The sequence below is a fragment of the Trematomus bernacchii genome, unplaced genomic scaffold, assembly GCF_902827165.1.
Source record: "Trematomus bernacchii unplaced genomic scaffold, fTreBer1.1, whole genome shotgun sequence".
Taxonomy (NCBI): domain Eukaryota; kingdom Metazoa; phylum Chordata; class Actinopteri; order Perciformes; family Nototheniidae; genus Trematomus; species Trematomus bernacchii.
Genome location: NW_022987720.1, coordinates 26,354,221 through 26,380,948, shown reverse-complemented (window position 1 = coordinate 26,380,948; position 26,728 = coordinate 26,354,221). Strand labels below are relative to the sequence as shown.

The 26,728-nt window shown below is 44.2% G+C and overlaps 1 protein-coding gene across 1 annotated transcript in view; it reads right to left on the bottom strand.

The window, feature by feature from the left end:
• Nucleotides 1-450: 450 nt before the first annotated feature.
• The window catches only part of LOC117493352 (trinucleotide repeat-containing gene 6A protein-like), a 42,301-nt gene continuing 16,023 nt past the window's right edge, over nucleotides 451-26,728 (bottom strand). Inside the window, 24 exon segments of the mRNA XM_034143865.1 lie at nucleotides 451-5,046; nucleotides 5,594-5,733; nucleotides 6,070-6,158; nucleotides 8,944-8,981; nucleotides 8,983-9,175; nucleotides 10,071-10,178; nucleotides 11,355-11,495; nucleotides 11,588-11,758; nucleotides 12,854-12,997; nucleotides 13,147-13,321; nucleotides 13,435-13,524; nucleotides 13,784-13,921; nucleotides 14,074-14,193; nucleotides 16,237-16,404; nucleotides 16,540-16,617; nucleotides 16,859-17,019; nucleotides 17,173-17,361; nucleotides 20,163-20,324; nucleotides 20,442-20,573; nucleotides 20,887-21,338; nucleotides 21,455-21,704; nucleotides 21,834-23,876; nucleotides 25,598-25,645; nucleotides 26,385-26,670. Of these exon segments, the coding sequence (XP_033999756.1) occupies nucleotides 4,698-5,046; nucleotides 5,594-5,733; nucleotides 6,070-6,158; nucleotides 8,944-8,981; nucleotides 8,983-9,175; nucleotides 10,071-10,178; nucleotides 11,355-11,495; nucleotides 11,588-11,758; nucleotides 12,854-12,997; nucleotides 13,147-13,321; nucleotides 13,435-13,524; nucleotides 13,784-13,921; nucleotides 14,074-14,193; nucleotides 16,237-16,404; nucleotides 16,540-16,617; nucleotides 16,859-17,019; nucleotides 17,173-17,361; nucleotides 20,163-20,324; nucleotides 20,442-20,573; nucleotides 20,887-21,338; nucleotides 21,455-21,704; nucleotides 21,834-23,876; nucleotides 25,598-25,643 (5,577 nt within the window). The 5' untranslated portion in view covers nucleotides 25,644-25,645; nucleotides 26,385-26,670 and the 3' untranslated portion in view covers nucleotides 451-4,697.

Here is a 26,728-nt window from a genome sequence, read left to right as displayed (position 1 = left end):
TCTTAAACCTGTCCTCCTCTCCTGCTACAACTGGCCCGACGGTTTGCTAGGTAATAAAGGTTTTTTCAGTTTTATTATTATTAGTAGTAGTACTAGTAGTACGATTCAACGATGGCACGACATGTTTGAGGAATATTATTGGGAATCCCTTCTGAACTGTGTTTTTAAAAAAGTTTTGGGATTTTTTTTTGTACGTTTTTTTATTTTTAAAGAAAGCAAAAAACCCAAGGTGGACATGGAAGCCTGGGTTCAACACTCCACTGCATAGTCTCTCTGAGCGCCCCTCCCCCTCCTCTGTATGGTGACCCTCCCCCCGCCCCGATAACTCCCCCCCCGACCCTCCCACCCCACATCTTTGTGCTGGTTAGACTAAAGCTTTTCAGGGTTTTTGTTTGTGTCTAAATGTAAAATGACGAACAGCAGATTCTCACAGTTTGTGTTTTTTTTTCGTTTTTTTTTTTTTTTTTTGCGTCAACAAAAATAGCCTTTTGATCGACAGTAGGAGCCGTTGGGTGTGTTATGATATATAATATAGCATTTGCTCACAGGATAGTTAATTCAAGAGAAAAACAGAGTCACATTATTTTTTCTTAAACATTAAAAAGTAGTATAGTATCACCAGCCAGCTTCCCTCCTTTCCTACACCCTCCCTCCCTCCCTCCTTCCTTCCTTTCCTTCTTCCCTCCCCTCGTCTGGCCCTGTCTGAAAGCTGCTTGGCAGCCCTGGGGATTGTACATTGCTTGTGGTGGTTTTCCTCACATCATCCTTTTGCAAATGATTTCTTCAAGCATTTAACATTGTCCAGCTTTTTTTCTTTTTAAATACACAAACACACACTTCTTATACAACACGCAAAAAAAGAGAAAAGAAATCAAATCAATCCCTTTCCTTCCCTCTCACCCTCCCTCCTCGATTTGGCATGATAATGTGTTCGAACATACACACAGTTTCTGTACTTGACTGGGTTTTTGCATCTCCCCACACACACTCACACTAACAGTAGATTCGACGAGACGGAAACAGAGCGAGATTAAGCCGGAGACCAAAACAGTAACATTAACATGAATGAGAGGCGTTTTACAGACGTTGCTTGTCCCTTCTCTAACAGCAGAGCGATGCGGCCTCCTGCTCCTGATCCGAGGTCAGTTTAAGTCCCATTATTGGTTAAGGTAAGGATACTGACGAGGGACAGAACTACTCCCGGTATCAGCGCTAGGAGAAATAGCATTGCCAAAAATCAGAATGAACGAAGTGTAAAATATATGCGGAAAGTAAATAAATAGACTGCTTGGAGTTCACTTGCCCCCGGACTTCCTGTCAGTTCTCGTTTTGCATTTCCTCTCCTGTAGTTAAGCTTAGGAGTCGGAGAGGAAGAGCTGATCCTGGGTCAGCCAGTGAAAAGGCAAGTATAACCCCGTGTCCCTGATAAAAACAACAAAGCCAGGATGAACCAGCCAATCAGAAGTCTCATTCCTGTTCCCAAGTCGCTACGGGCCAATAAGAACCCTCGATTCAGTCAAGCTCGAGACAAGAGCGTCTCCACGGCAACGGTTGCCGTAACAACATGGGGCGTGGTCAAGAACAGTTGCCAAATACTGATTTAGATACATAAACAAAAAGCAAAGGTTGATTTACTTGATATTTTTCCATGTTTGAGGCTGATCAGGTACCGGGGAAGGCAGATCGAGTCTCGGCAAAGTACATTTTATTTTTTTCAAAACCGTTTTCAGCTACATTCAGGCTCGGTACAGGCGGCGTGGCGAGCCAGCCCGGCGAACAGTGAGAGGTAAACCTGGAGAGGACGACCAAGCCCCTCTCTTGCTCCCTCACTGGGGGCCAACAAAGCACCATCTTCTCTAGTCACACACACACACACACACACACACACACACACACACACACATTACCCTGTCACAATACTCAGACGCATCTTCGCCCTCAGACAGACCTGATAATCAACAAATACGCCCTCCATCTCGGCTTTGCTCTCCGCTCGCTCGGCCTTCTCCTCTAATCCACCCAAGTGCAAAATCCAAGGCGCCTCAGTTCAATTTGTCAAATTAAGTTAACTCAAAGAATAACAAATATGGTTCAGATGTTCCACTTGACAGACAAACACAAATAAGATATATATGTATAGTTTAAGCAAAGAGATTCTGGAATAAGTAAACTAATCTTTTGTATGATTGAATTATTTGGTAGAGAGCAGTTCAATACTGGCACACACCACGGTCACATCTGGCTAATACTCGAGGTTCTGTCTCACTACGCAAGCTTTGAAGTTGTTAAAGATTCACGACTTAACTTAAAAAAACACAACTTAAGCCAACGTTTTCTAGTACTTCTGAAATAAAAACCTATAGAGGGGACACGCGCACACGGGCTTTAACACAGAGCAATTACACGATGAAGAAATTAAGGTCCATGGCTTCGCTAATGCTGACTTCTTTCGCGCACTCTCTGAAGCTTTTTGATTTCCCCCGATAATTGTGCATCATAGTTACTAAACAATCACTGGTAGATAGGTAAATCTATTATTCACACGTGTATTTAGTCGACAAACACCACTGGTGGATTTACATTCACGCCGCTCTCGCAACACGACCCTCTCCGATTAGACTAACATCCGCCGGTTCAGAGCCTCGTAACACACACACATTCACACACACAATTCAGGAACTTCAGATGAGTACCCCCCCCTCCCTCCCCAACCCCAAAGGAAGAAAAAAAAAGAACAGTACAACAATACAATCATATTCTATTTGTAAACAGGTAGAAGCCACTTGACTTGTTGTTGCATCTTCGGACACAATTAGGATCAAGGCAATGAAATGTGGACGACTTTTGCACTGTTAAAATATTATCTTCAACCAAACAAAAAGATTTTTTAAGCTTTTTCTTCTTTCCTTTTTTCAAAAACACCATTTGTGGCAATGAGAGCGATTAAAAAAACAAAAAAGCAAGTTATAGTTTGCATTTTTGTTGTACTTAATGAAACATTTAAAACATTTTGTGAGAAAAAAAACAAAAAACGCGTCTCAGTAGGCCGTGTGAGAGGCTACAGTATGCATAGATACAGATTCGCCTTTCTCTTGGTTTAGAAGTCTGACAAGACCGAGCATTTTCCACTGACAGTCACACACTCATACAATAAACACTCCCCACTTTTGATTTTTAACATCAGTGGAGGAGTGGAGGAAGAGGAGGAGAGAGGGAGCATTGGGATGTCTGCAGCCCGTCCTCCACCCCCGCCCACATCAGGAACCCCCGTCCCTCAAAAGACAGCATATTGAAAGCAGTGTGTTGAGCTTCTCCAGCTTAAAGCAGTTATTTGGCAGAGAAAATAAAACGTACAGACCTATACATAGTTTCAGTGCTAGAAGTTGGATTTTCCTTTCCTACAAGGAGTAGTAGTTTCTTTTTTTTAATTCACCTACAAGGGGGGGAAAACTGGCTTGATTTCCTGAGAACCATTGCTGGTTATTTAGCAGACAAAGAGGAATAGTTCAAATAACCAACGCCATGGCCAAAAACACTGATCCGAATTCCCAGAGTTACAAAGCATCGTCTTCATCCTCAATAAGAGTTTTTACTTTTTTTCTTATTTTTTTTTTTCTTATTTTTTTTCCACTATTTTCTATTTTTCCATCTTCTCTTTAAAATGAAGAATGAACACACGTTCCGCCTCCTAAGTCTTGTAAACAAGAGGTTGCAGTGTGGCACCTCCAAAACATTGAAAGCCTATTCTGAAAGTGCTGTTTCCCCCCTGCCCACTAGGGGGCTAGTGGGAGGGCTTGCTAGATAGGCCCCGCCCCCTTACACTGGGTGGGCGGGGCTTGCTAGTCCCAGCTGCGGCTACAGTCCTTTGCACTGCAGAGCTCAACGTTCTTTAGTTTTAAAACAAAATTGGTGCAATACTTTTTAATGTCACTTTTACCATCACCAGATAATCCTCCTAAGTCAGCTTTTATTCTTCTTTAACTATCTGTTGATCTTGAACTCCACGACAACGCAGTAAGGTAGGCGTGCCAAGGCAGAGAGGAGCGCACACATACTCATTCGCACACACACAAAGTACTTCCGCGCACATATGTGCACGTGCACGCGCATACACACACACATACGGTAAGGACCTCAATGAGTAAACAGCTACACTGGAAAAACGGGCTGCTCCCTCTATATTGCAGATTATATATACTGAGAAAAAACCACATTCAGTGCAAAGTTAAAAAAGCTCTTACTCCAACATTGTCAGCAAACAAATGCAAAAAAAACAAAAAGAAAACGTTAAAAATGAAAATAATTGGAATTCAAATAAACATGACGAATGAAACAAAAAATATATATATATATATAATAATGAGCTCGATTTAAGCTTTTTTCGGTCTGAAAGAGCACTACCTGGAAGCAAATATCCATCCGTTCACATTATAGAATTGGCCTGCATGATTCAAGTATTCCGACTGATATGTTTTTGGGCTAAAACAAAGTGGACATATGTGCAGAGAGAGAAACGTAACTTGTTTTCCACAGGGGAGACCCCGCTTTGTTGTATTTCTTGTAAGTGAGAAAGAGTCCGACTAGTGCCATTGCTTTTTTTTTTTTTTTTAACTACTTTTTTTTTTTCATTTTCTTCTGCTGATTATTGATTATTCTCTACTGACCCTTCCCACAGCCTGTTTTGATTGGCAGGCGGTTCACATGGAGTCCCCTACCCCTGACAGGTGATCCACTGGGAGGAAGGAGCTGATTGGAGAAGGGCTGCTGATCCTCCCCCCCTCGGTGCCGCTGGGATTCCCCCACAGGCTACTGGAATAGTTGGGCCCGCCCCAGAGGGAGGAGCTGTGGAGGTCGCTGCTGTTCCACTGGGTGGGCTCAGGAGCGCGGCTGGGGAATGGGTGAGACTGATCCATTCTGCTCTGAGAGGAGCCGATGGCCTGCCAGCTGGAGGAGGGAGTGGCCAGTGACTGCCCTTGTGCAAAGAAACGGTTGATTTCCTCCTCGCTGGCAAACTCGGCCAGAATGGTAGTGTTCCCCAAAACACACCTGCAGAGACAGAGAGGGCCAGTGAGAGGGTCAGTGAGAGGGTCAGTGAGAGGGTCAGTGAGAGGGTCAGTGAGAGGGTCAGTGAGAGGGTCAGTGAGAGGGTCAGTGAGAGGGTCTGCTGATCCAAAACATCCTGTGGCTGGATTCCATATTCAAACTATTTTCCTGACTAAATCAGTGCGTTAATACAGTTTTTTTTAAACACTGGAGAGCGTAGAAAATTAGGTTATAGAAGTTTTTGTTTAGTGTGTCATGTTCAACGTCCCATGCACACAAGATCGCAGGCTTAAAAACTAAGACGTCTACTGTCAATGCGTATCCATACTTCTTTTTATTAGTTATCTATTCAGTCTCTCAAACAACTGTTCGTGATTGGCTTTGAAGAGATTTAAAAAAAAGGTTTTGTTAGTTTTCAATTGTAATTATTGTTCAAATCCTGATAATCAGCTGATAATCTCAAACAGAAATCTAGGTTTGTATTCTCTCCTTTCCTGTTTAGGTTGACTTGTGAGTGTGAGTGAGTGTGAGTGTGAGTGTGTGTCCTTACATGTGCAGGCTCTTCTGGGCCTTAGCGGCCTCATCCTTGGAGCTGTAGCAGACCACAGCGTTACCGTGTGGCAGGTTGAGGTGGAATGTGATCAGAGGGCCGTGCTGCATGCACAAAGTCCTCAGGGTAGAGCCGTCAATCTGAACGAAACACAAACAAACAGAAGGGGACAGATGTTAATGAACTGCTGACAAATATAATGCAAACATTTCCTCTATTAGGTCGGTTTGTTGAATGATCGGAACACAGCCATTTTGGGCGCCTCTGGATGTAAAAGTACCATTTGTTTTTATTTTAGACAATGTACCATGGCTCACAGTTGCCAATCTTTTACGAGTCACCCTAGTTCTATCATCAGGGAAAAATACTAACAGAACTGTGCCACACATGTTTGCCCGTGTACGTACTAACTATGAGGTAGAATTTAATTAAAAAGTAACACAGATTAACTGATACATTTATGTACATGTGTGTACCTGAGGTGTGAGATTTTTCAGAACGAGCCATTGGGATCTCCCTGAGCTGCTGCTGCTGCTGCTGCTGCTGCTATCGCCCCAACTGGAACCTGCAGATAGGAGAGGAAAGGGACGGGTTAAAGGTGTAGACGTAAAACATGGAGGAAATGACCATGTGCCATACTAAGAGGAGCAGTACACCCTGCATCACCTACCAGATGTAAAGTGTTCTTATTAGGGCTGTCCCGAATACCATTTTTCGGGCTCCGGATATTCGGTAGTAATCAGCAGCGAATATTCGGCCCGCAGCGAACCGCTTCAACACGTGTATTTCGGTTTATTCACGGCATTCATTTTGTTATTCTACAGTATTGTTGTTTTATAGTTATTTGTTAATGTAACCCAATATGTGTTCTTTGAAATTGAAAAGGATATTGCATTGTGTTTGTTACTTTCGTTGCAGTTGTATATATGTCTTAAGTGTAATTTGGCTTGGCTTCCTATTTTTTATGGACATGCTTTTATTTTTGAAGGAGAGTTAGCGCTGTTGACAGGAAGTGTTGTTGCTATGGAAACAACGTGACGGGGATTAACGGAGAAAAGTCATATCTACATATAAAGACGGAGAAAGTAAAAGATAAAGTTTATGGTTAAGTGAGCTGTTGATATTGGAGATTTCAATACATTCGAAAAATACGAATAACGAAATTGACACCCGAATAGTACTCCAACGAACGAATATTCGGATATTCGGGTACAGCCCTAGTTCTTATGTATGGTTAGAGGTATTGAACAGAAGAGTTTGGCTTACGCACAACAACACGGACTACAACACCCCCTGTTGTTAAATACCAACCAACTATGTGCTATATATATATATATATATATATATATATATATATATATATATATATATATATATATATATATATGCCGTTAATAACTGTGCAATATATATACCTGGCTGCTAAATCCTTAGAACTGTTACAGGATGTGTATTTTGTAAATTGTGTAACTTTTTTTTTTAATGTTAATTTTGTTACCTTTAATACTTTTTTATGCATGCTTCTTAGTAACATTAAGCTGTCTTTGGCTCTTTTCTGCTGTAACAATGTAATGGCGCAATTCCACTACAGCGCGGAGCTCGCTCCGCCTACACTGCTTTACTATAGATACTACCCCAGTTCCTAAACTGTAATGGAAATGTGCCATAAAGTGAGCCAGTCCTAAAAAGGCCTAACGAGGCCTAGCCATACCGAGCGAGGCCGTATAGTGGAAATGCGCCATAAATAGGCGCGTTCACACCGGAGTACTTTTCCCGTTTAGTTTCGTTAGTACCCCTTATGTTACGTTCACACCAAAAAGAGTACTTAGTGCCGGGAACTTTTACCCCCATTTTTAGTGCCTGCTAGAGAGGTGGTACCAAAAAAGTACCAATTTCTGATTGGCGGGGCGAATTGCAAACCACGCCCTGTAAAACTCTGAAATGTTTTGTGAAGCCGCCATTGTATTTGTGGCATTAGCATTATTAGCATTAGCATTAGCCCCGCGCACCAACGGAGAGAGACTAACTTATGGCAACACAAAAAAAAACATGGGAGCGGTGGAGATGAGGAGGTGTCGGCGTTCTGGCGATTTACTCGGAAGGCTTCAGTAGAAGCTGCTGGGAGTCCCAGCAGCTTCTACTGAAGCCAGTCCCCAACTCCGGGGACTTCCGGCCGGGGACTTCGGGCGGCAGTATACGCCGTGAAGTTGTTTGCGGCCTGCCAGTAAACCCAAAGCAGAAGAAGACGAAGTGACGTCAGCGGCTCATTTGCGTAATCTTCCCTCAGGGAACTTATTCCGGTGTGAACGCGATTGGTACTTAGTGCCCTGGGGTACTAAGTGCCGGCACTAAGTACGGCAAAGTACTTGGTGTGAAAGCGGCTATAGTCCCCTCTGTGGGACTAATAAGGGTATTCTGATTCTTATTCACAAAAGTAGAGGGGCAATGCAAAAACGTTGACGCATTTTTTTTCTTTTTCTGCCAGTGATGGTTTCTACCTGATTAAATGTACTTATGGCGCATTTCCATTGCAGCGCGTAGCTCGCTTTAAGCGTGCCGTGTCGTGCCGTCCCCTTTTTTGGTTGTGCTTCCACTAGGCCTCGTTCCGGCGCGGCACGGCGCGGGGCCACTTTTTCCCCTCTTTTCTGGCCCTAGAAAATTGTGGTTCTATCGGGGCCAACAAACAGGGCTGAGTCGGGCTGAGTATGCTAAACTAGAGAGAGGAGCGCTGGCAAGAGGGCTAGAACTACAACAAGATGGACATATTTGACCGTGATTTAATTGTAATACACGTTTCAAAATGATGCCGAAGTAACAACATACTGATACCGGTTAGTAAAAATCATGAATTAATGCTTTGTCAAGTCTGCAGACAGACGGCAGGCGAAAAACCTTTTAAAATTCGTGTTTTTCTAGATGGAGATTGGCTAAGCTAACGCAGTATATGCCCCGACCGTCCACACTCACAACAACGGCCTATACAGACATAAATAAAGCAGCGACTGTATTCACCATGACACAGGCAGTCTGTGGTTTGTACTTGTTTAACTTTTGTCGAGTTTCTGAACAGATATAAGGAGCTGTGAGCTCTGAGTGCTCACAGCTAACGGCTGTGTTGTGTTTCTGGATTTCTCATTGAAGATGACGTCACGGCTCCGCCTACACTGCGTTACTATAGTAACTACCCCAGTTCCTAAACTGTAATGGAAGCGCAGCATGAAGTGAGTCGGCCCTGTTAAGGCCCAACGCGGCCAAGCCGTACCGAGCCGTACCGAGTGTGGCCGAGGCCGACCGTGTAGTGGAAATGCGCCATTAGTTATTGACCCCTGGTAGTGTGCATGAGCTCTCACCAGGTGTGTATCTGGACTCTGTGGAGCCCCACCCCCCCCAGCCTCAGGGAAGAGCTGTCCCAGCCGGAGGAGGCGGAGCTGGGCTTCTGGCTGGTGAGGCCGGGTGGAGGTCTGGAAGGAGCCGCCACAGCCAGCGCCTTGGGGGGCAGGGGGACCTTCCACAGCTCGTGGGCCAGGGAGGAGTTGGACACAGAACCGCCGCCGGGAGACCACTTCGACTCACTGGGTCTGGCTGCAGGGAGAGAGGGGCAAAGGGGATCAGTTTCACAAAACATCTTTCTTCTTAAAGGTCCCCTATTATAATGTTTTTCATCAATATATTAGAGGTCTCAGATATATACAAAACATCTCTCTGAAGTGTTTTGCTCCAAACACCAAACAGATCATTGCAGCATCCCATAATCCCCTCTGTTTCAGCCCTGTTTCAAAAGTGCTGATTCTCTGTCTGTTACTTTAGATAAGAATAAGGAGCCACTCCCCACGCCCCTCAGAGATATTTGGTTAAAAATAAACACAATGGTGCTCTAGGAGGAGATTCAGGTGATAAGGTGGGGGGGGTTACCTTGGTTGGTGATTGGCTAATGGTTACACAAGCCAAAAAATCGGCTCATTTTCAGACAGGTTTATATATAAATGGATCAGGAAGTGAGCGAATCTTTTTTTCCTGAAACTTTCAGAATCTCTTTACACAGAGGGGACACATGTTTATGTATACAAGATGTGAAAACGTAGATTTTGTATAATAGGTGACCTTTAAATGAGTCTAACATGGCTACAGTGTCAAGGTGAAGGGACTCGTATCCCTTGTGACTCACTAGGGATATTTTAGTGTTTTCCAATAACCTTTGCTGTGTTAATGCAAATGGCATACATTTGAGTTCTGTTAGTTCTTTTTTTTTTTTTTTTTTTTTACCTCAATTTCTATTTTAAGTCCAAAAATATTTTCCAACATATTGAGCCATTTTCATAGGTTTGCAGCAGTTTTTTTTAATGTTACATTTTTGCCTTCAAATGATAGAGAAACGTTGTGAAGGACTGCCAATCTCTACATATCATATTTAAATGTATATAGACTTTTTATTTTGTCAGACAATTGAAAAAGCCGTATTACAAGAAGTGAAGCATACCTGAAGTGCTTTGTGCTGTACTGGTGAGGGAACCGCTGTGGCTGGAGGCACGAATGGATGACCAGGCACTGTTAGAAGGCATCGTGGTGTTCAGTGATGAGGATGGCCCTGCGAGACAGAGAGGGGAAAGTTAGCGCCTCTGAAGACATAACAACAACAACAACAACAACATGTATGGTTTATAAACGCTTTACAATTTCATTATCTTTTTAAAAGCTAGAGAGAAAATCACATTTCTTTCAAGTCAGGGAAATAAGGCCCTCGGAAATGGTACAGAGTGGTGCTTCTTTCTCCAAGACACAATCTTGGATCTGGCTTAAATACAATCTGCAGGTGAACGCTGTTATCTCAAACAGCAAAACAGACTGTGTTCGCTTGAAAGAAGCTCTTTCTTAACGTTTCGGACATTGTTTAATGCTAATGAAAGGAAAGAGAAGTAGATAAAAGATTAAATAAGAGATATAAAACATTGGTATTCTGTATTGAAACTAGGGCTGCACGATATTGGAAAAAACTGACATTGCAATATTTTTTCCCCCTGCGATATATATTGCGATATGAAAAAAAACAGGAATTGTCCGCAAACCATCCTTTCTTGAACTTCAATGCTATACAATTGGTATTTTTTTTTAACGATATTTAACCGGATGAAGGATTTTAGTCACGGACTTCTGGATCTTAAGTTATCAGAGCAACAAGCTGAGCTAGCTCGGTTATCCTGCTGTGATCTGATCAAGAATGATTGTGATTGGTGAAATGCAATAAAATGAAAAACAAAAAACAAAATAAAAAGCACTTAGATACTAACAAAGCACTTTTAACAAAGCACTTATAATAACAAAGGACTTAGCTTATCTAAAGCCAGTTGAGTAGCACTTAAAATGTTTTGGCTCTATGAAACCTGATGTACTTATATGATTCTGTTTTCTTCAAGTTTGTATCTTCCTGGTCGAATGCACTTCTTGTAAGTCGCTTTGGATAAAAGCGTCAGCTAAATGTAATGTGAATGGTGGTTTGCTGTGCATGCAGAGCCTGCATGTCACTCACTCAAGTAGAGCCGCGTGAGTTTTCCTTTTGTAGCAAGTAGCAAAATAATTGTAACATGTCGTGTTTGAGTTAATTTGCCTACTTAATACGCTCTGCGTGAAATCGCACGTCCTGCGATGTGAATATCGCGCATGCGCATAACGCAATTATCGTCACGACACGATATATCGTGCAGCCTTAATTGAAACTCAACCCTACTTTGTGTTCATATCCGTCTTTCTGTTGTGTGTGACCTACCGTTGTTCCTGTCCCTGAGGTGGTCTGTGTCGCGGACGGTGTTGACGGAGAGGTTGTTGATGACACTGCCGGGGGTCACATAGGGGTCGGTCTCAGGGTCAATGTTGGGGTAACCTTTCCAGGGCTCCCCGGGTCGGAACTCTGCAACAAAAAAAAACAGACGTGGATTAGAACATGTCAACGGGAACACTTTGTTTTATTTATTTGGTCCTAGAAAAGCCTGTGTGTTGTACCTGGGGGCCAGGTGACAGTGTTTCCAGGGGGCAAGGGGGAGTTGGCACGGGGTGGCCAGCCATCTCCCACCGAGCCCATTGATTGGCCGGGAGGACTCAGGGTTGACGGGCCAGGAGACAGGAAGTTGTAGAAGGGAGAGTCCTCCAGACGCAGCCCAGACGACATAGCACCTGAGGGCGGAAACAAAGACATAGATCAGGATACAGACACACACACTAGGGCTGAACGATTAATCGATTTTAAATGGAAATCGCAATTTGAAATGATGCGATTATCAAATCGCAAAGCCTGCAATTTTTTGTTGTTTTTTTTATTTTTTGTTCTTCTTGTGTTTCAGTCATCCACACCAATCAGAAGTGCTGTGCTCCACATGTACCAGTCATTGTTAACCAATCAGAAGTGCTGTGCTCCACATGTACCAGTCATTGTTAACCAATCAGAAGTGCTGTGCTCCACATGTACCAGCCATTGTTAACCAATCAGAAGTGCTGTGCTCCACATGTACCAGTCATTGTTAACCAATCAGAAGTGGCCCATGATAGTAGGTGATAGACAGATTGATCCAATCACCTGCCAAGTATTTTTGAAATACTTTTCCAAATGGCTTCCAATGGAGCTTTCCTAGATGGTTTGGTGAAACAAACCATCTGAGTCAGGTTAGTGATGCTCCATCACATGTTCTATTACAGGGTGAATCTTAAACTGAAGCTTGACTTTAAAGCAACCCAACGGAAGTTTCATGTAAGTTTAGTTCTTTCACTCATAGCTCGGGCTGCGGGGGTGCTAGAGACGGGAGCACGTTCATACGACCTTCCTAGCCGGAGATATGGCCGCATTTTACAATAAACTTCCGTTGGGTCGCTTAAAAACAAATATCGCGAATCGCAAATCGCAATATCTGTCAGGAAAATCGCAATTAGATTATTTCCCCAAATCGTGCAGCCCTAACACACACACTCTTAAAACTCATTGGTTTGGTTATTCATATCAGAAATCTTTATTCATCCCAGGGGGAAAATGTTTTTACGACAGTTTACATTAAGTGCATAACTAATATTTGACTGAAATGTATTTTAGTGTGTTTAATGCTTTGAATCCAAACACCTTTTTGCCAAATTGCACCTCGAGTTTGTCGGGCAACTTTGTTTGCAATTGTTTCTACCCCAGAAGTTTAATATCCCCTCTCATATATAGACCAGCCCCCCATAAAAGAAAAACTCTAATTGCACTTTCAATATCGACAAAACACAAAGTTTTTTCTGTACCAGATTTGCTGTCCTGCTCCAGAGGGTCAGTCGACCAAAGTTTCTTCATTCTGGACTGGGGCGGCTCTTTGTAGCTCACAGCTCCGCCGCCACTACCTCCACCAACACCCATGTCCAGGGGTACATTCATGTTAGAGTTCAAGCCTGAAAACAGAAAGGAGACAAGAAATTCAGTCTCTCCATATTTAAAACATAAAGAGTACAAAATAAAGGTAAATCAAGTCAAATATCGACTCCTAAATCAGGGGACATATACTGATTTAAAATGTTGCACTTATTATCAGCCAACGTACTTAAAGGGAAGTTGCTGAAGGATCCAAGAGAAGAAGCGTCCTTCTGCATGTCAGGGGCATTGTGGGACATGTAGTTATCCATGTAGGGTTTGTGTGATGGAGGCGGTTTCATCATGGAGGGGTCCAGGTGGCGAGGCGGCTGCATCATCGACGGAGACGAACCAATAGGACGAGTCTAAGGACAGGAAGTAAGGAAGTCAGACACAACCAATACAAAAGAAAACATTGAGACACTTCTGGTTCATGAAATACAAATGATTAAATGTTGATTTTTAAACAAACACACACCTGTTCACTGGGTCGTCCCACAGGCATGGGTCTATGGCTCTGAGCTTTCTGCTGCTGCTGCTGCTGCTGCTGCTGCTGGAGGAGAAGACGCTGCAGACGAACAAAAAAGCAACATGTTAATAAAAGCAGTTTGCTGATGTTTCTGCATCTCTGGTTTTGTTTAAGTATGTTTTGTTCAGCAAGATAATATCAGTATCTATATCAACACCAATTTTAATTGTTGAAGTTCTAACACATTTCGGTGTTTTTGGACTCCTTTCTGAGTCACTCTATACTGCGAGGCAACATTTCACAAGGCTCACTGCTGTGTGTATTTGAGTGCAGATACAACATGTTTCTGTGGCTCTACCTGTAACTGGTTGATCTGGCTGAGCTGTGACAGCTGGTTGAGCTGGGAGAGTTGGTTGAGCACAGCGACCTGCTGAGGGCCGAACAGAGGGTTCAGACCTCCATTACCTCCCGGGTACTTCAACAGGGATGGAGACACCTGAGCACAAAACAACATATTTGTAAACTTTAAATGTATATAAAAGGTCATTCACATTTTTGGATAAAACACAAATCAAACCATGGACAACATTTTAACTAATGAGCAGTAGATGCAATGCTATCCTAGAGAAAACAGGTATGGTGTTTTACCTGAGGGGGCAGGATGGGTGGAGGCACTTGGTTGCGGAGGTTGGGTTGGGGGGGGATCTGTGACTGGGGGCCGCCTCGGCCCTGTGCTACGCTGCTGCCACCCATCATAGGGTTTACATTCTGAGAAGGGAGACAAACACACACAAGCAGAAGGTCAAACAACTTGCACAAACTGAAAAACTATCAGAATACTTTGTTGTTTTGTGTCTTTGTGAACACAGGGTTCCAAGAAATTAAATATGAATTGTCAGATAAATGTGTGAACCCGCTAGAATACCATTGTGGAGTCTGAGGCTGAAGACCCATAAAACCAACACCCTGTTCCTCCTGCCACACTCACCTGCCGAGCGCCCCCAGGACTCAAGTGGGCGGGAGATGGCCCAGATTCGAGGCAGGTGAAAGGCTGAGCAGAATTGGAAGAGGAAAAGCTCATGCTTTGATTGGAGGAGAGCTCGTCAGGAGCCGCGTTATTGTAAGCAGAGGGGGAAACGGACAGCTGCAGAAGCAAGCCCAGGCGCACAGCAGACGGACAGCAAGCACAGAGGGACAGGAAGCAGGTCAGCAGCCAGAGAAGTGCAGAGAGGGAAGGAGAAAAGGAGGAAGAGTTAATTTTGCAGAAGAAAAAGAGAGAGAAGGAAGGAGGAAGGGATGACCGTGGGAAAAGAATAATGAGAAGGTGGCACCAAAAAGACAGATAAGATAAGAGACAAGCAGCTCTAATGGCGCTTTTCCACTGCAGCATGCAGTACGGTTTAAGCTTTTTTTTGCTTTTCCACTAGGGCTAGTTCCGGCTAGCGGGTACTTTTTCACCTTTTTTCTGGCCCTCCAAAATTGAGGTTCTTACCGGGCCAACAACCGGGCTGAATATGCTAAACTAGTGACGTAAACACTCTCGACTGCTGATTGGTCAGAGAGAATCGCTGGCAAGGGGGGGGGTTACAACTACAACTAAATGAACATATTTTACCATATGTTTCAAAATGATGCCGAAGTAACAACATACTGATACAAGTCTGCAGACAAAAAACCTTTTAAAATGCGTGTTTTTCTGAATGGAGATCGGATCGATCAGGCTAAGCTAACGTTGTATCTGCTCCGTCCACACTCACAACGGCCTACAGACATAAATAAACCAGCGACTGTATTCGCCATGACACAGACAGTCTGTGGTTTGTTCATGTTTAACTTTTGTCTAGTTTCTGAACAGATATGAGGAGCTGTGAGCTCTGAGTGCTAACAGCTAACGGCTGATGTTTTGGTTTCGTGGTTCGCATTGAAGATGACGTCACGGCAGTTTTACGCAGCGTCGCTCCGCCCGCCGAACAGCCGATCGCCCCGCCAACAGTGCGTTACTATAGTTACTACCCCAGTTCCTAAACTGTAATGGAAACGCAGCATAAAGTGAGCCTAGCCTACCAAGGCCTAACCATACCGTACGAGGCCCTGCAGTGGAAAAGCGCCATAAGAGGAAGAAGAGAAGCAAGCCAAACAAACCTAGGGCAGCTATTTAAGGGGATGACTCAGTTGTATAATTACAAATCACTTATAAAAGTTCCTTTTTTTATAACAATCAAGCATACAAGTATGCATATTTAATTTGCTGTTATTGATTAGAAATGATATATTCTTAATAAGAAATCCTAATGATGAGATACAACATGCATCCCTTTCTGTAGTCCACCATGCAGTATGTGAGAACCACCACTGGGGGGCAGCACAGGGCTGAGAGACGGCAGAGAGACTCAGCTACCTTAAGATCACCACAATGGCAAAGAGTATTATTTAACCTTTAACTGGTAAAGTTACTTTTACGTAGTAGTTAAAAATAGCTAGATTTAGCAAAAAGTGTACACATTTTGGTTCTTGACTGCAGTTCAAATAAAATTGTCTGTTTATTATTTTAATTGAAAACTAAGGTTTGTTTCCTTGTTTAAATACATACAAATGAGTTTGTATCTTCATGGTTGAATGCACTTATTGTAAGTTGCTTTGAATACAATTGTTAGCTAAATGTATCTAATGTAGAGCATATTTACAACTCATTCATTGTTGCTACAACCCGCTTTTTGTATTTGAGCTTGGTGAAACACAGCTGCTGTGTTCCTGAGATCTTTACCCCCAGCCCCATTCGTACACCACGGTAACTTTGATGTTTGTGCATACCTTGTCATAGTAAGAGCTGCGGTCCATGGGAGAGTCCCTGTGGAGCTGGTGGCGAGACCCGGGGTTCTTCCCCATCCCTCCGTTGTAGTCTCCCATGCCGCCCATGTCCATACGCTTGTCCTGCACCATGCCTGCTCCCGTCTTCATGGAGTCGTCAGGAGAGTCTCTCTGCATGACGGGAAAATGGATTAGAAAAGACCAAAGATGAATAAAATCGCTGCTTTAACAGCCATTTGTATTAATATATGCTGAATTTCAAAGTAAATGAGAGGCAACAGACGAATCATTAGAAACAGGACTTACAGAGAAGTTCATGCTGTTGAACTGGTTGACGAACGGCCTCATCCAGGGCTCATCCTGTTTGTTGACTGGTTTGTTAATCTGAAACGTAGTAAAACAAAAGACCAATGGTTAAACTGGCTGCTAATGCTTCCAGTGTCTTCAAGTGTTTCAGAAGAAAAAAAAAAAAGATAATTTCAGAAAATAAAATCCATTCTGCAAAATAAAGACGACGGCTACAATTACTTTACAAATGATGTGCTTTGCTTTAATATCAGGTGTTCTGTGAGAGTAGGGATCTATGTTTTCATGCTACAAACGAGCTAATTCGATGTCAACGTACCTTGCTGGAGACTTTATGCTTGTAGCTCCAGGTGTTTTGGTCGTGGGATCTGTTGTCCTGTTGGCTGTTGCTCCACATGCCGATCTCCACCTCCTCTTCCTGGTCCCAGCTGTTGCCCTCTCCCCCTCCCCACGTCTCCATGGGCTTGGGACCTGGAGCTACTAAGAAGGAAAGGACAGAGGAAGAAAGTGAACACCAACGAGAGATTGTAAACATTGCTGTTGGAAAACTAAAAAGATGGATAACTGGCGACTGTAATAGAAATACTTAATGACTCCAAATAAATTATTCAAACAAAGAATGTGTGCTCCTACCAGGCTTGTGCTGTCCGCTCCATCCAGGCGCAGCGGAGTCTCTCTTATCTCGGCCGGGCTCCTCCCAGGTGGAGTTGGTCTCCATGGGTTTCCCCCAGGCAGACGTCCCGTTGTCCACTTTTACAGGTGGAGGAGCGGGAGGCTCCCACGTTGAGGACTCCTTCTTCTTGGCGTACGGCTCACCCCAACCTGGAGGAGAAGAGGGCAGTACCCGTTAGAAGGACGATACATTCTCTGTGGTTTTCATTTAAATGTTTTATCATTGTTGAAGACTTAAACCAGAAGGTAGCAAAGCTAAAATACCAACCAAAATAAAAGCAAAAAACATTTTTGATATTTTTTTTATAAAAATATGCTGATGTTTAAAACTCAGTTAATGGGGCTCATTTTTATATTGCTTCAGTTTATAATCGTAACAGATCGAAAAATTCAGATTCATTTTTCAATAAATGATGCGCTTCCACAAACAACATAATTATTACATTCAAACAAACTACTTATAGTAGATGAAGTACATTATTCAAAAGTTTACATTAACTTTGAATAATAACACGGGAGAAACTGATCCTTTCTTTTCCCCTCTCCCTCCCTCTCCCCCCCTCTCTCGCTAAATAGTGGGCGGGGCTTCAGGTGATCATGCAGAGCTGCGTGTCTCCGTCAGACTCAGCAGCTGATCTGATCTCTGATCTCTCTCTCTCACGTCCGGTTATACTTCACTCTCGTTTATGTCCATATCGATCAGATGCAGCTCTCCTGGCGGCCAATCGATCGGAGCATCCCTAATTATTACCGGACATTTTGAATTTACCGGTTTTTAGCTGGTAACTTTTATTAAAAACCGATCAATTCAAAACTTGCCGGTCAAAATGTCCGGTAATAATTAGGGATGCTCCGGCTGGTCTAATTACCGGCTAACGGAAACCCTGATATATATATACATACACACGATTATGGTGCTATTTCTTAACAATATCTGTAAAAACCAATTTGTTTTGTTAAACCTGCAGGCTGGGATATCATTGCAGCTCCACTATACTTTATTAAAAATTGTCTTTTTTAAAATCATGTTTAGCCAAATATTGTGCTTCCTGCGATTTGAACATTGTACTAGTCCATATTGCGATTTACATAGCATTTGGATTTATTTTGCAGACCTACTCCCCACATCTCCTTAACAATGCTGCTGCAAGTTGACATTGTTTGTTTCCTGCTGGAATCAGAGAACAGAGCCCTGCTCCTGTCTCTGGGGAATACGGCGTTAACTTGTTTATATAAGTGTTGTTTACCAACTCTTGTGTGCACGGACCCTTGTGCACCCTAAAAATGTGCGTGTTAGAAAGTCTCCCGTTTCAGTTGACAACTCAGACGTGCTACAGAAGGCATTTCGGGAGATGCCAGGGATACCTCCCCGTAAAAATAGGACATATCATGGGGCGGCCTCAGGCTCCAGTGTCCCTCATGTGACCGGGCATGCTCGAACACAAGTACTCGCACATGACAACAAAAAGAAACATGGACACTGAACTAAACATACATGCAGTAGCAAATTTGCTATACACTTAAAACAGGAGTACGTACGCGTTTGTAACCTTAAACTTAAGTTGTGAAGACTTTAAAAAATATTATTCCTAAAAGAGAATCGACAATTTTACATTTGTTTAGAATCTTTGAAGTTCTTTACTCTAGTAACACATCTGTAAATATATATAAAATGTTATCAGCCAATTTCACTTACATATTTTTCTATTAAAGGATAGTGTTTTTTTCTTCATTCTTTTTACATTTCATTTTTAAAATTGTAAATCTACATCCTGGTCCTTCCTCTCGTTACAGTCGCTAGCTGCTCTGCCCCACCCTTCCCAGTTTGCTGCTCCAGTTAGCTCACTCGACAGCAACCCCAAATAACCCCAACCCCCCTTTCTCACTCTTCTCAGCCCACTTCTACAGAATCGCTGTCTTACTCATTTTACTCTTCCCCGTCTTACACTGGAACTACTCCTATTACCAAGCCAGCTCCAGCTCCTCTGCTGCTCATTGCTCCCCTTTTTATCAAACCAAACAAAAGCCAGTGTTTCTACAGCAAGCCCGAATTGGCGGGTGAAAGAGAAAAAAAGGGATGTGGAAAAAAAAGGCGAATGAGAAGAGAAAAATCGATGCTCTTAGCATTCCAAAGGGATGACTCAACCAGCTTTACAAAGAGCCTTCAACATAGACAACACCGTAGGGAGATGGGGGAGAGTGTCTGTACGAGATTGTTTTCTCTCCATGTACTGTGCAGATTGTATATGCTATTGAATACATATCTGCATCCACACGTTTTAATTGTTTGTACTGTCCAAATCCTTTTAAAACCAGCTGTCTCAAAAAGAGAGTGGGTGGAAATTGGGGATTTTTATTCTATTCAAGGCTGCACCATTTAGACACTCGTACCATTTCAGATACTCGCTGATGGCCTAGCATTTTTACATGAATCTCAATATGGCTCAAAGTAAAACATTAGTAATCTGCATGCTAATCCACCCACAGTCAGTGCATGTTATCTGAAGTGTGCAAAACTAAGGAAGCAATTGAAAGGCTGTCATTCAAGTGTGCAGCGATGAAAGTATCCCTGCAGGCTAACAACCAATGAATCGTGTAATGACAAAACATTTGGTAATTTGGCTGCAACATCTAGTCGGGGAAAAACACGAGAAGGTCTGGCTCAGCCATTTTAGAATAGTACAGAAGTGTTTGATGGGTGTAAAAAATGTTGTGCGTAACACCACACCTTTTTGTGATTTCATAGCTGTGTTAACGATTGAAGCTAGGGAGTTTAAGTTTTGGTTATTCAATACCTTTTATTCTATAGAACGCATAGATTAATAATGCATATGGATAAAAAATAACAGCTGATTAATTTGGCTTCATCTGGCTTCTACCTGCGCTGTGTCAAACATACAGGTGTGAACTGTACGTGCCTTAAAAATCTGTGCATACATATTTAAACTTACTATTACAGCTTTTGTCCTGGGCCATAGGCTGCACGGGCGGAGGAGGATGCATGACGCTGCGAGGCGGGTGGGGCTGGTGCTGAGGGGGCTGACTCGCAGCCTCCTGCTCTGATTGTCTGGTCTTGCTCCACATGTTGCCAGCTCCAACGCCGTGTTTAGCGGCTGGGAAGAGAGTTAAATCAAGTTTGAGTCATCAAGTCAATAAGAAGTTCGAGTTTTAAATGATTTAGACTCTGCAAAGCAGTTTTTGAAGGGATTCCTAGTGTGCTCAGTGTTTACCTGGTTCTCCCCAAGCTGCTGTCCCATCATCGATCTCATTCCTTCTGCGAACAGACTCAGGAGAAGGCTCTTCCCACCCAGATGAAGTTTCCTCCTTCTGAACTGCTGTGGGAATTGGGCCTCCTTGCCAGCCTGATGGAAGAAAACACAAAAAGTGAGCCATCAATTGCGTATCCTCCCACTTACGAATTCTGTTTTGGTGCCCTATGGCCTTTTCTAAAGATTTTTTTTAACATAGTATGCATTTCTCAAATGTAAATCTCAACATTTCAGTCTTCTTTAAATGTTGTTGTCCATTTAGTATTAACTTACATTGTATCACTTGAAAAGTCCGTAAACTATAAATAAACTAAACACAGGCATATTTAGACTTGCTTATAAACAAACATATAGGATTCTTGATTTAAAAAGAGATTCTGATTGGATGAATACTCCAGATAAGTACCTGCGGGCTTGGTGGGGGGTGGATTGCCTCGGGACATGTTGGCTTCAGGAGCTTTCCCCCACTCGTTGGAGGGCTTTGGATTGTGCTCACCCCAGTTCTGGTTGTTCTTTGCGGGCTCGACCCAGCCCTGGCTGTGACCCTGAGGGTTGGGTTTCTGAGGGTTTGAGTCACCCCAGTTGGAGCCTGGGTTCGGAGTGCTCTGTTCTGGAGTATTTGATCCTCCGCCGCCCGCCCAGGTGTTGCCGCCGCTGCTGGTGTTGGTTCGGCTCTGCTCGCTCCAACATCCGGAGCCTGAGCGGTTGCTGTCGCTATCCCTCTCCCGCCCCTCCCAGTGGTTGTTGCCCCCTGCTCTGGGTCCATCTCCACCGTGACCCCAGCCCTCCCTTCCATGTCCACTCTGCGAACCCCAGCCTTGCTGCTGCGGTTTGGGCGCATTAGTCCAGGTATTGGATCTAACAAATAAATAAAAAAGATCAGTTACTCAATTAGGCGTCACATTAAACTTGCTTCAAACTATATTTCTGTGTTGTTAAAATCAGTATTTCTGAAATGTCCAATCATCAATTACCTGTCGTCTTTGTTGGTGTTATTGCTCCAAGTGTTACTGTTGTTGTTGCCACCCTTGTAGCCGGATCCATCGTTCCAGCTGCTCTGCCCACCTCCTCCGTTTGCTGGGGCTTTATTGTCCCAACTAGAGTTGTGTCGCTCGCCCCAGCCAGAGCCTCCTGGACCTGGACCTGGACCTGGACCTGGACCTGGACCTGGACCTGGACCTGGACCTGGACCTGGACCTGAGTTGCCCGGCCCACCACCCCAACCTGCAAGCAAACCAAAGGGAAGTCAATCTTTTGCTGACTTTTTTGTGTGTAATTGTGGTCTTACTTTAATGTTTGTTCAGATCTATAAAATATATCCACACAAAAGTTTAATTATCATGATTTTCCTACCTCCGGAGGTCTGGGAGGGAGCTGCCGGTGTTGCTGAGCCCCATCCGGGGCCTCCGCTGCTTTGCTTTCTTTCGTCGCCTCTAGGAACTTGTCTATTAACGGGAGAGTTGACATCCCAGGAGGTGTTCTGTCGAACGGGTGTCTGTCCCCATCCAGTGTTGGAAAGGACTCTCGGGTCCACGTCGACCGGGGGCACAGCCGATACTACTGGCCCAGGAGGGATAACCGTTCTGCGGATTCCCCCTTTTGACTGGTCTCTGTCGGCGCTGGATCGGCCTCCGGAGCTCTCTCCGCTTCCCTCACTTCCTCCAGAGCGGCCCCAGCCTCCAGTGACGCTCCCTATGGCGTGACTTCCTCCTACTCCTCCCCCTCCTCCTACTCCCCCTGCTCCTACTACTGCTCCTACTACTACTCCCCCTCCTCCTACTCCCATGGCGTCATCCTCCAAGCTCTTCCAGCCATTGTTGGCAGAGCTTCCTTTATGACTTCCAGCATCTGATTGGTTGATACCAGGAGCTGTCGTTCCCCATTCTCCATTCGGCATCTTGTTGTTGGATGTGGTAGAGGACGATGAGGAAGAGGAAGAAGACGCGCTGCTCCCCCAGGGCCGGGGTATCCCTACTGGAGGGCCCATCGTAGTTTGGTTCCCATTTCCTGGCGTTTGGCCTGCAGAGCCTTGGATTTGATTACCCCAGGAGTTGCTCTGAGGCTGGTTTGGGTTATTGGCAGGCCCCTGGTCCCAGTGCGGGGCCCCAGTGTTATTGTGGTTATTATTACTCTTGTAAGCAGCAGTAGAGGATATTTGGGGGTTCCCGGCCTGCATTAAGGCAGGGTTTTGTGGGTTCACAGTGTCTGCATTTAGGGGGCCCTTTTCACCAGGGTAGGTAGTTGCGCCCCAAGGCGTACCGAAGGTCCCAGGACCTCCCAGCTCTCCTTGGGGGTGCTGGGGGGCTGATATGGGGTTTCCATTCGCCAGCGGACCCACGTTCCCTCCTCCAATAGTGCCCCAGGAACAATCCCCGCTGAGTTGGGGTGAGGCTGTAGAGTTTGGTGGACTAGAGGTCATTGTGGCGTTAGTAGTAGTAGTAGTAGTATTCATCATCATAGTGTTATTTGGTCCATTGGATTCAGTGTTAAGGTTGGTCGGCTGTAGGCCACCATTTCCACTGTTGCTGCTTCCTAACACCTTGCTGCTTGCTGTACCATTATTCTTCTCGGTGTCTTCCATCATACTGCTGTTGTTGGGAGCTGCCATGCCGCCCCAGCCAAGCATGGGGCCCTGCTGGGGAGCTATACCCAGTTTCATCCCCTGAGCCTGAGGAGGCCTTTGGCCCTGGGACACTGGGCTTGGATTCTGTGGCCAGGCACCGTGGTTGGCATTTGGGTTTAAAGTGTTTGGGTTCAACCCTCCATTGATGCAGGGGGGGCTTCCTCCAGAGATCATGTTGCTGCCCCAGACACCACTGTTATTGACGGGCTTGTTGTGGTTGCCCATGTTATTGCTGCCAATACTGCTGGACCCAGCCGCGGAGTAGTGGGAGGACCCGGTGAGGTTATTATTTCCGTTATTTGCACCGCCGATGCCCCCCATCCCTCCGCCGATTATCTGACGACTGTTGCCGTTGCTGTCTCCATTCACCGAAACGCCGACCATCATGTCGGAAGTCACCATAGAGGAGGGAGAAGAAGCCGTAGAAGACACAGAGGAAGGAGCATTTGCTGACATCATCATCACTGTCGTCACAGCGGCAAGGTTTTTCTCCGAGCCGATCGAGGAGCTAGAATCTGCGTCCATGCATTCTGACGCCAACTCTGGGTCCGATCCTGACCCACAGCCAGAAGAGGAAGAAGACGAGGAGCAAGAGAACGAGGAAGAAGACGGAGGCCAGACGGAAGAGTTGGTTGAAGAAGGGTTGTTGGGTTTGTCGGTGCTTCCGTCCACTAGGACTTTGCCCCAGTTGGTGTTACCGTCACCGCTGCAGGGGGAGCCAGAGGACCAGGGGGAAGGCTCATACTGCGAGTCCAAGCCAGGGTGCTCCAGACCTGTAGAGAGGAAGGGTGGACATGGCAGGGGATAGGGTTAGAAAAACATTTCAAATCAAAATCAAGCAATTACCAAAGGTGCAGATTTATCACGGTCAATAAAATGTTGGGATAGTAAATGTACTTTATTAAACGAAACAACGGATGTGGTTCGAAATCGCCTCATTCACAGTGGCTTTGTCATTTTTCTATTTCCTCCAACTTTCAGCTACCCAACTGTTCTGGATTTGATCAGTGCCAGGGCTGAGCCTGGACACAGCTGCCACCATTTTGTCACCGCAGCGGGACCCAGAAGCATGCCAAAGCTATAAACTAGGATTCAGGGAGGGCAGCCGACGACCATCAGCGGGAGAGGGGAGATGGCAATTGTGAGTGAAATAGCAGGAGGGAGTCACACCAGCTGGAAAAATTCAGACTCTGTTTAATCCTTGATATTTTTCCTGATACAATACCACTGTCTGAGAGCATCTGCATTCAGACTTGGCATGTCTCTAAAATTAGACTCCAGAGAACACTTATGATCTGCTACTTGCTTTCAGGGCCATTATGAACACACTCAGTTCTGACTCAAGTGCCTGCATTTTCAGAGCCTCTGTGCTGTGCCTTCATTATTTGCCGCATCTTCGTAACTCAAACTGCATTTTTGCAGTAGGAGCCCATTCGCTGTGGTAATTAATGAATGAACATTTTTTACAAGGATACTGGTTTAAAGTGAAGGAATTATTATTAATGTGCAAGACTAAGATAAAGAGACTAAATCGATTTTTAAAGCAATATTTGTAAAGGAGGATGTCTTAAAAACATAACTGACCTTTGGTCTTTTTCTTTTTTATGGCTTAAAAACAAACATGAGCTTTGCAATCAGCTAAGTTTGTGAGCCAACCTTACCGTACTTTTCCTATGAAGATTAAAAAAAAGGCAGCAAGGCCAGGGCATTGGCTCTGACGAGGCTCAGCTCCATTTTATTTGAATACTCAGGGTATATGCAGGAATCCTGAAGTGAAATGTAATACCTTTTAAGACCTTTTTTAAGACCCTTTCCGTACATTTTAAGACCTCATCGCCACTTCGAGTTCTAACCGGTTACATTGGCGACACACTTTACCTCACATTGACTATATACAGTATTGATTGTCCTTCCTCCTTATCTTCCAACCATTTGGACGCAAACTTGCATTTCCCCATAACGATGTTGTTTAACAACCGGCGTAAACGGACCTTCGCACGCTATCGTGCGATGTCCTGTTCAGATGACGTCAAATCCAACGGGATGCCATAAATAAACTACACAGAATCACACTACACACCTACGCAATGATTACATTCAGGGAGACTGTAGAATACAACCTCTTTGGACAATTTATATACTTATTGAAAACAAGCTACAAAACGTAATACCTTGGAAAATGCCGTTTAATACTTTTTAATAGCCTTATTTTTCGCTAAATTGATTGATCAACTTTTAATACTTTTTAAGACCCCGCGGACACCCTGTACGTTTCTGTTCAGATCTCTGTTGCGCTTATCTTGTTTGCTTGCCAAGTCTCCTCTTGCACCCTTTCCACACCCACTTTCAGTTTTTCTGATAAGCCTGGAAAAATGCATCTGGGTTTACCTAGTCTGCCGATCACAGAGCAGAGAGAGCCATAGGAAGACATTGGGAGGAAGAAGAATGAAGAAGCGCAAAAGAACGGGGAAAGAAGAAGGCTATGTGTAGTCACCTGTTTGATTAGGGGAGTGGCTGACGGAATCCCGAATGGGAGCCATGCCTGGAAACAGAGAGAGAGAGGAAAGACTGTCAAACAGACTTAAAGCGAGTTCGAGAGAAAGCCACAAGAAAACACACAGAGGAGATGTTAGAAAGCTAATACAGAACAGGACATTCAATGGGAATCAAGCAAACAGAAAGAAAAACAAGTTTAAAGTCAGAGGGGTGGAAAATTAGAAGGACTTGCAAAGTAGAGGAGTATTAGTAAACAGACCCTGGTTAGGTATTTACAGTTGATTATCTGTATTACAATATAAACAAATATTTCAATTTAGCAAGTAATTGTTTAATGTTTGTGTATTTCTCTGACTCGTCTGAGCTGAATTTGGTATTGGTAAAGCCAAACCATTTGCACCACTTTCAAAAACCTCAGGAGACTAATAGCTGCTGCTTGGGTTAATAATGCTAAACGTTATGTTTTCACGTTAGGATGTTATTTTGTAGTCTTACAGAAATTGGCAATCTGCTACTTTTCTGACTAGTTTATTTTGTTTTTACAACTATATGGATACAAGTAGAAACTCATCAGAAGACATGAGCCAGAACACACCCACCTTGATTGTCAAGGTGTAAATGAACAACTATCTTCCTGCTTATCCAAGAATGTGTTATTGGCAGACAGATTGTTTTTGTAGTCTTGTGTCTCTGTACGTGTTTGAGAATGTCGGATGTAATCGAGTGTGAAACAGTTTTCTTGCGTTTGGTTTGTTCTTTTTTTTTTGTTGTTGTTTGTAGTTTACCTGTGAGTGCGGCTCGTGACCCCGGGTCGAGTGGAGAACGAGTGACCTCCGGTTCCAAGGTTGACCAATGGGAGGTCAAAAGGATAAAGCTCACAGGGCACAGCCCTCAAGGGCCTGAGGTGAAGAGGCAGGGCTTGTCAGAGCGGGCAGCAGGCTGATCGGGCCCCCTTGGCATTGCTGAGGACTGTATGTGTGTACGATTGTGTGTATGTGTATTTGTGGGGAGGGGGAAGGGGGGGAAGTTGTTTAGATTTAGGACTCTGTCTTGACTTGGTATGCTCTGGCACTGCGGAGAGAGACAGAAAGAGAAAAGAGATGGTAAGGTTAACATTATGAACCTATGA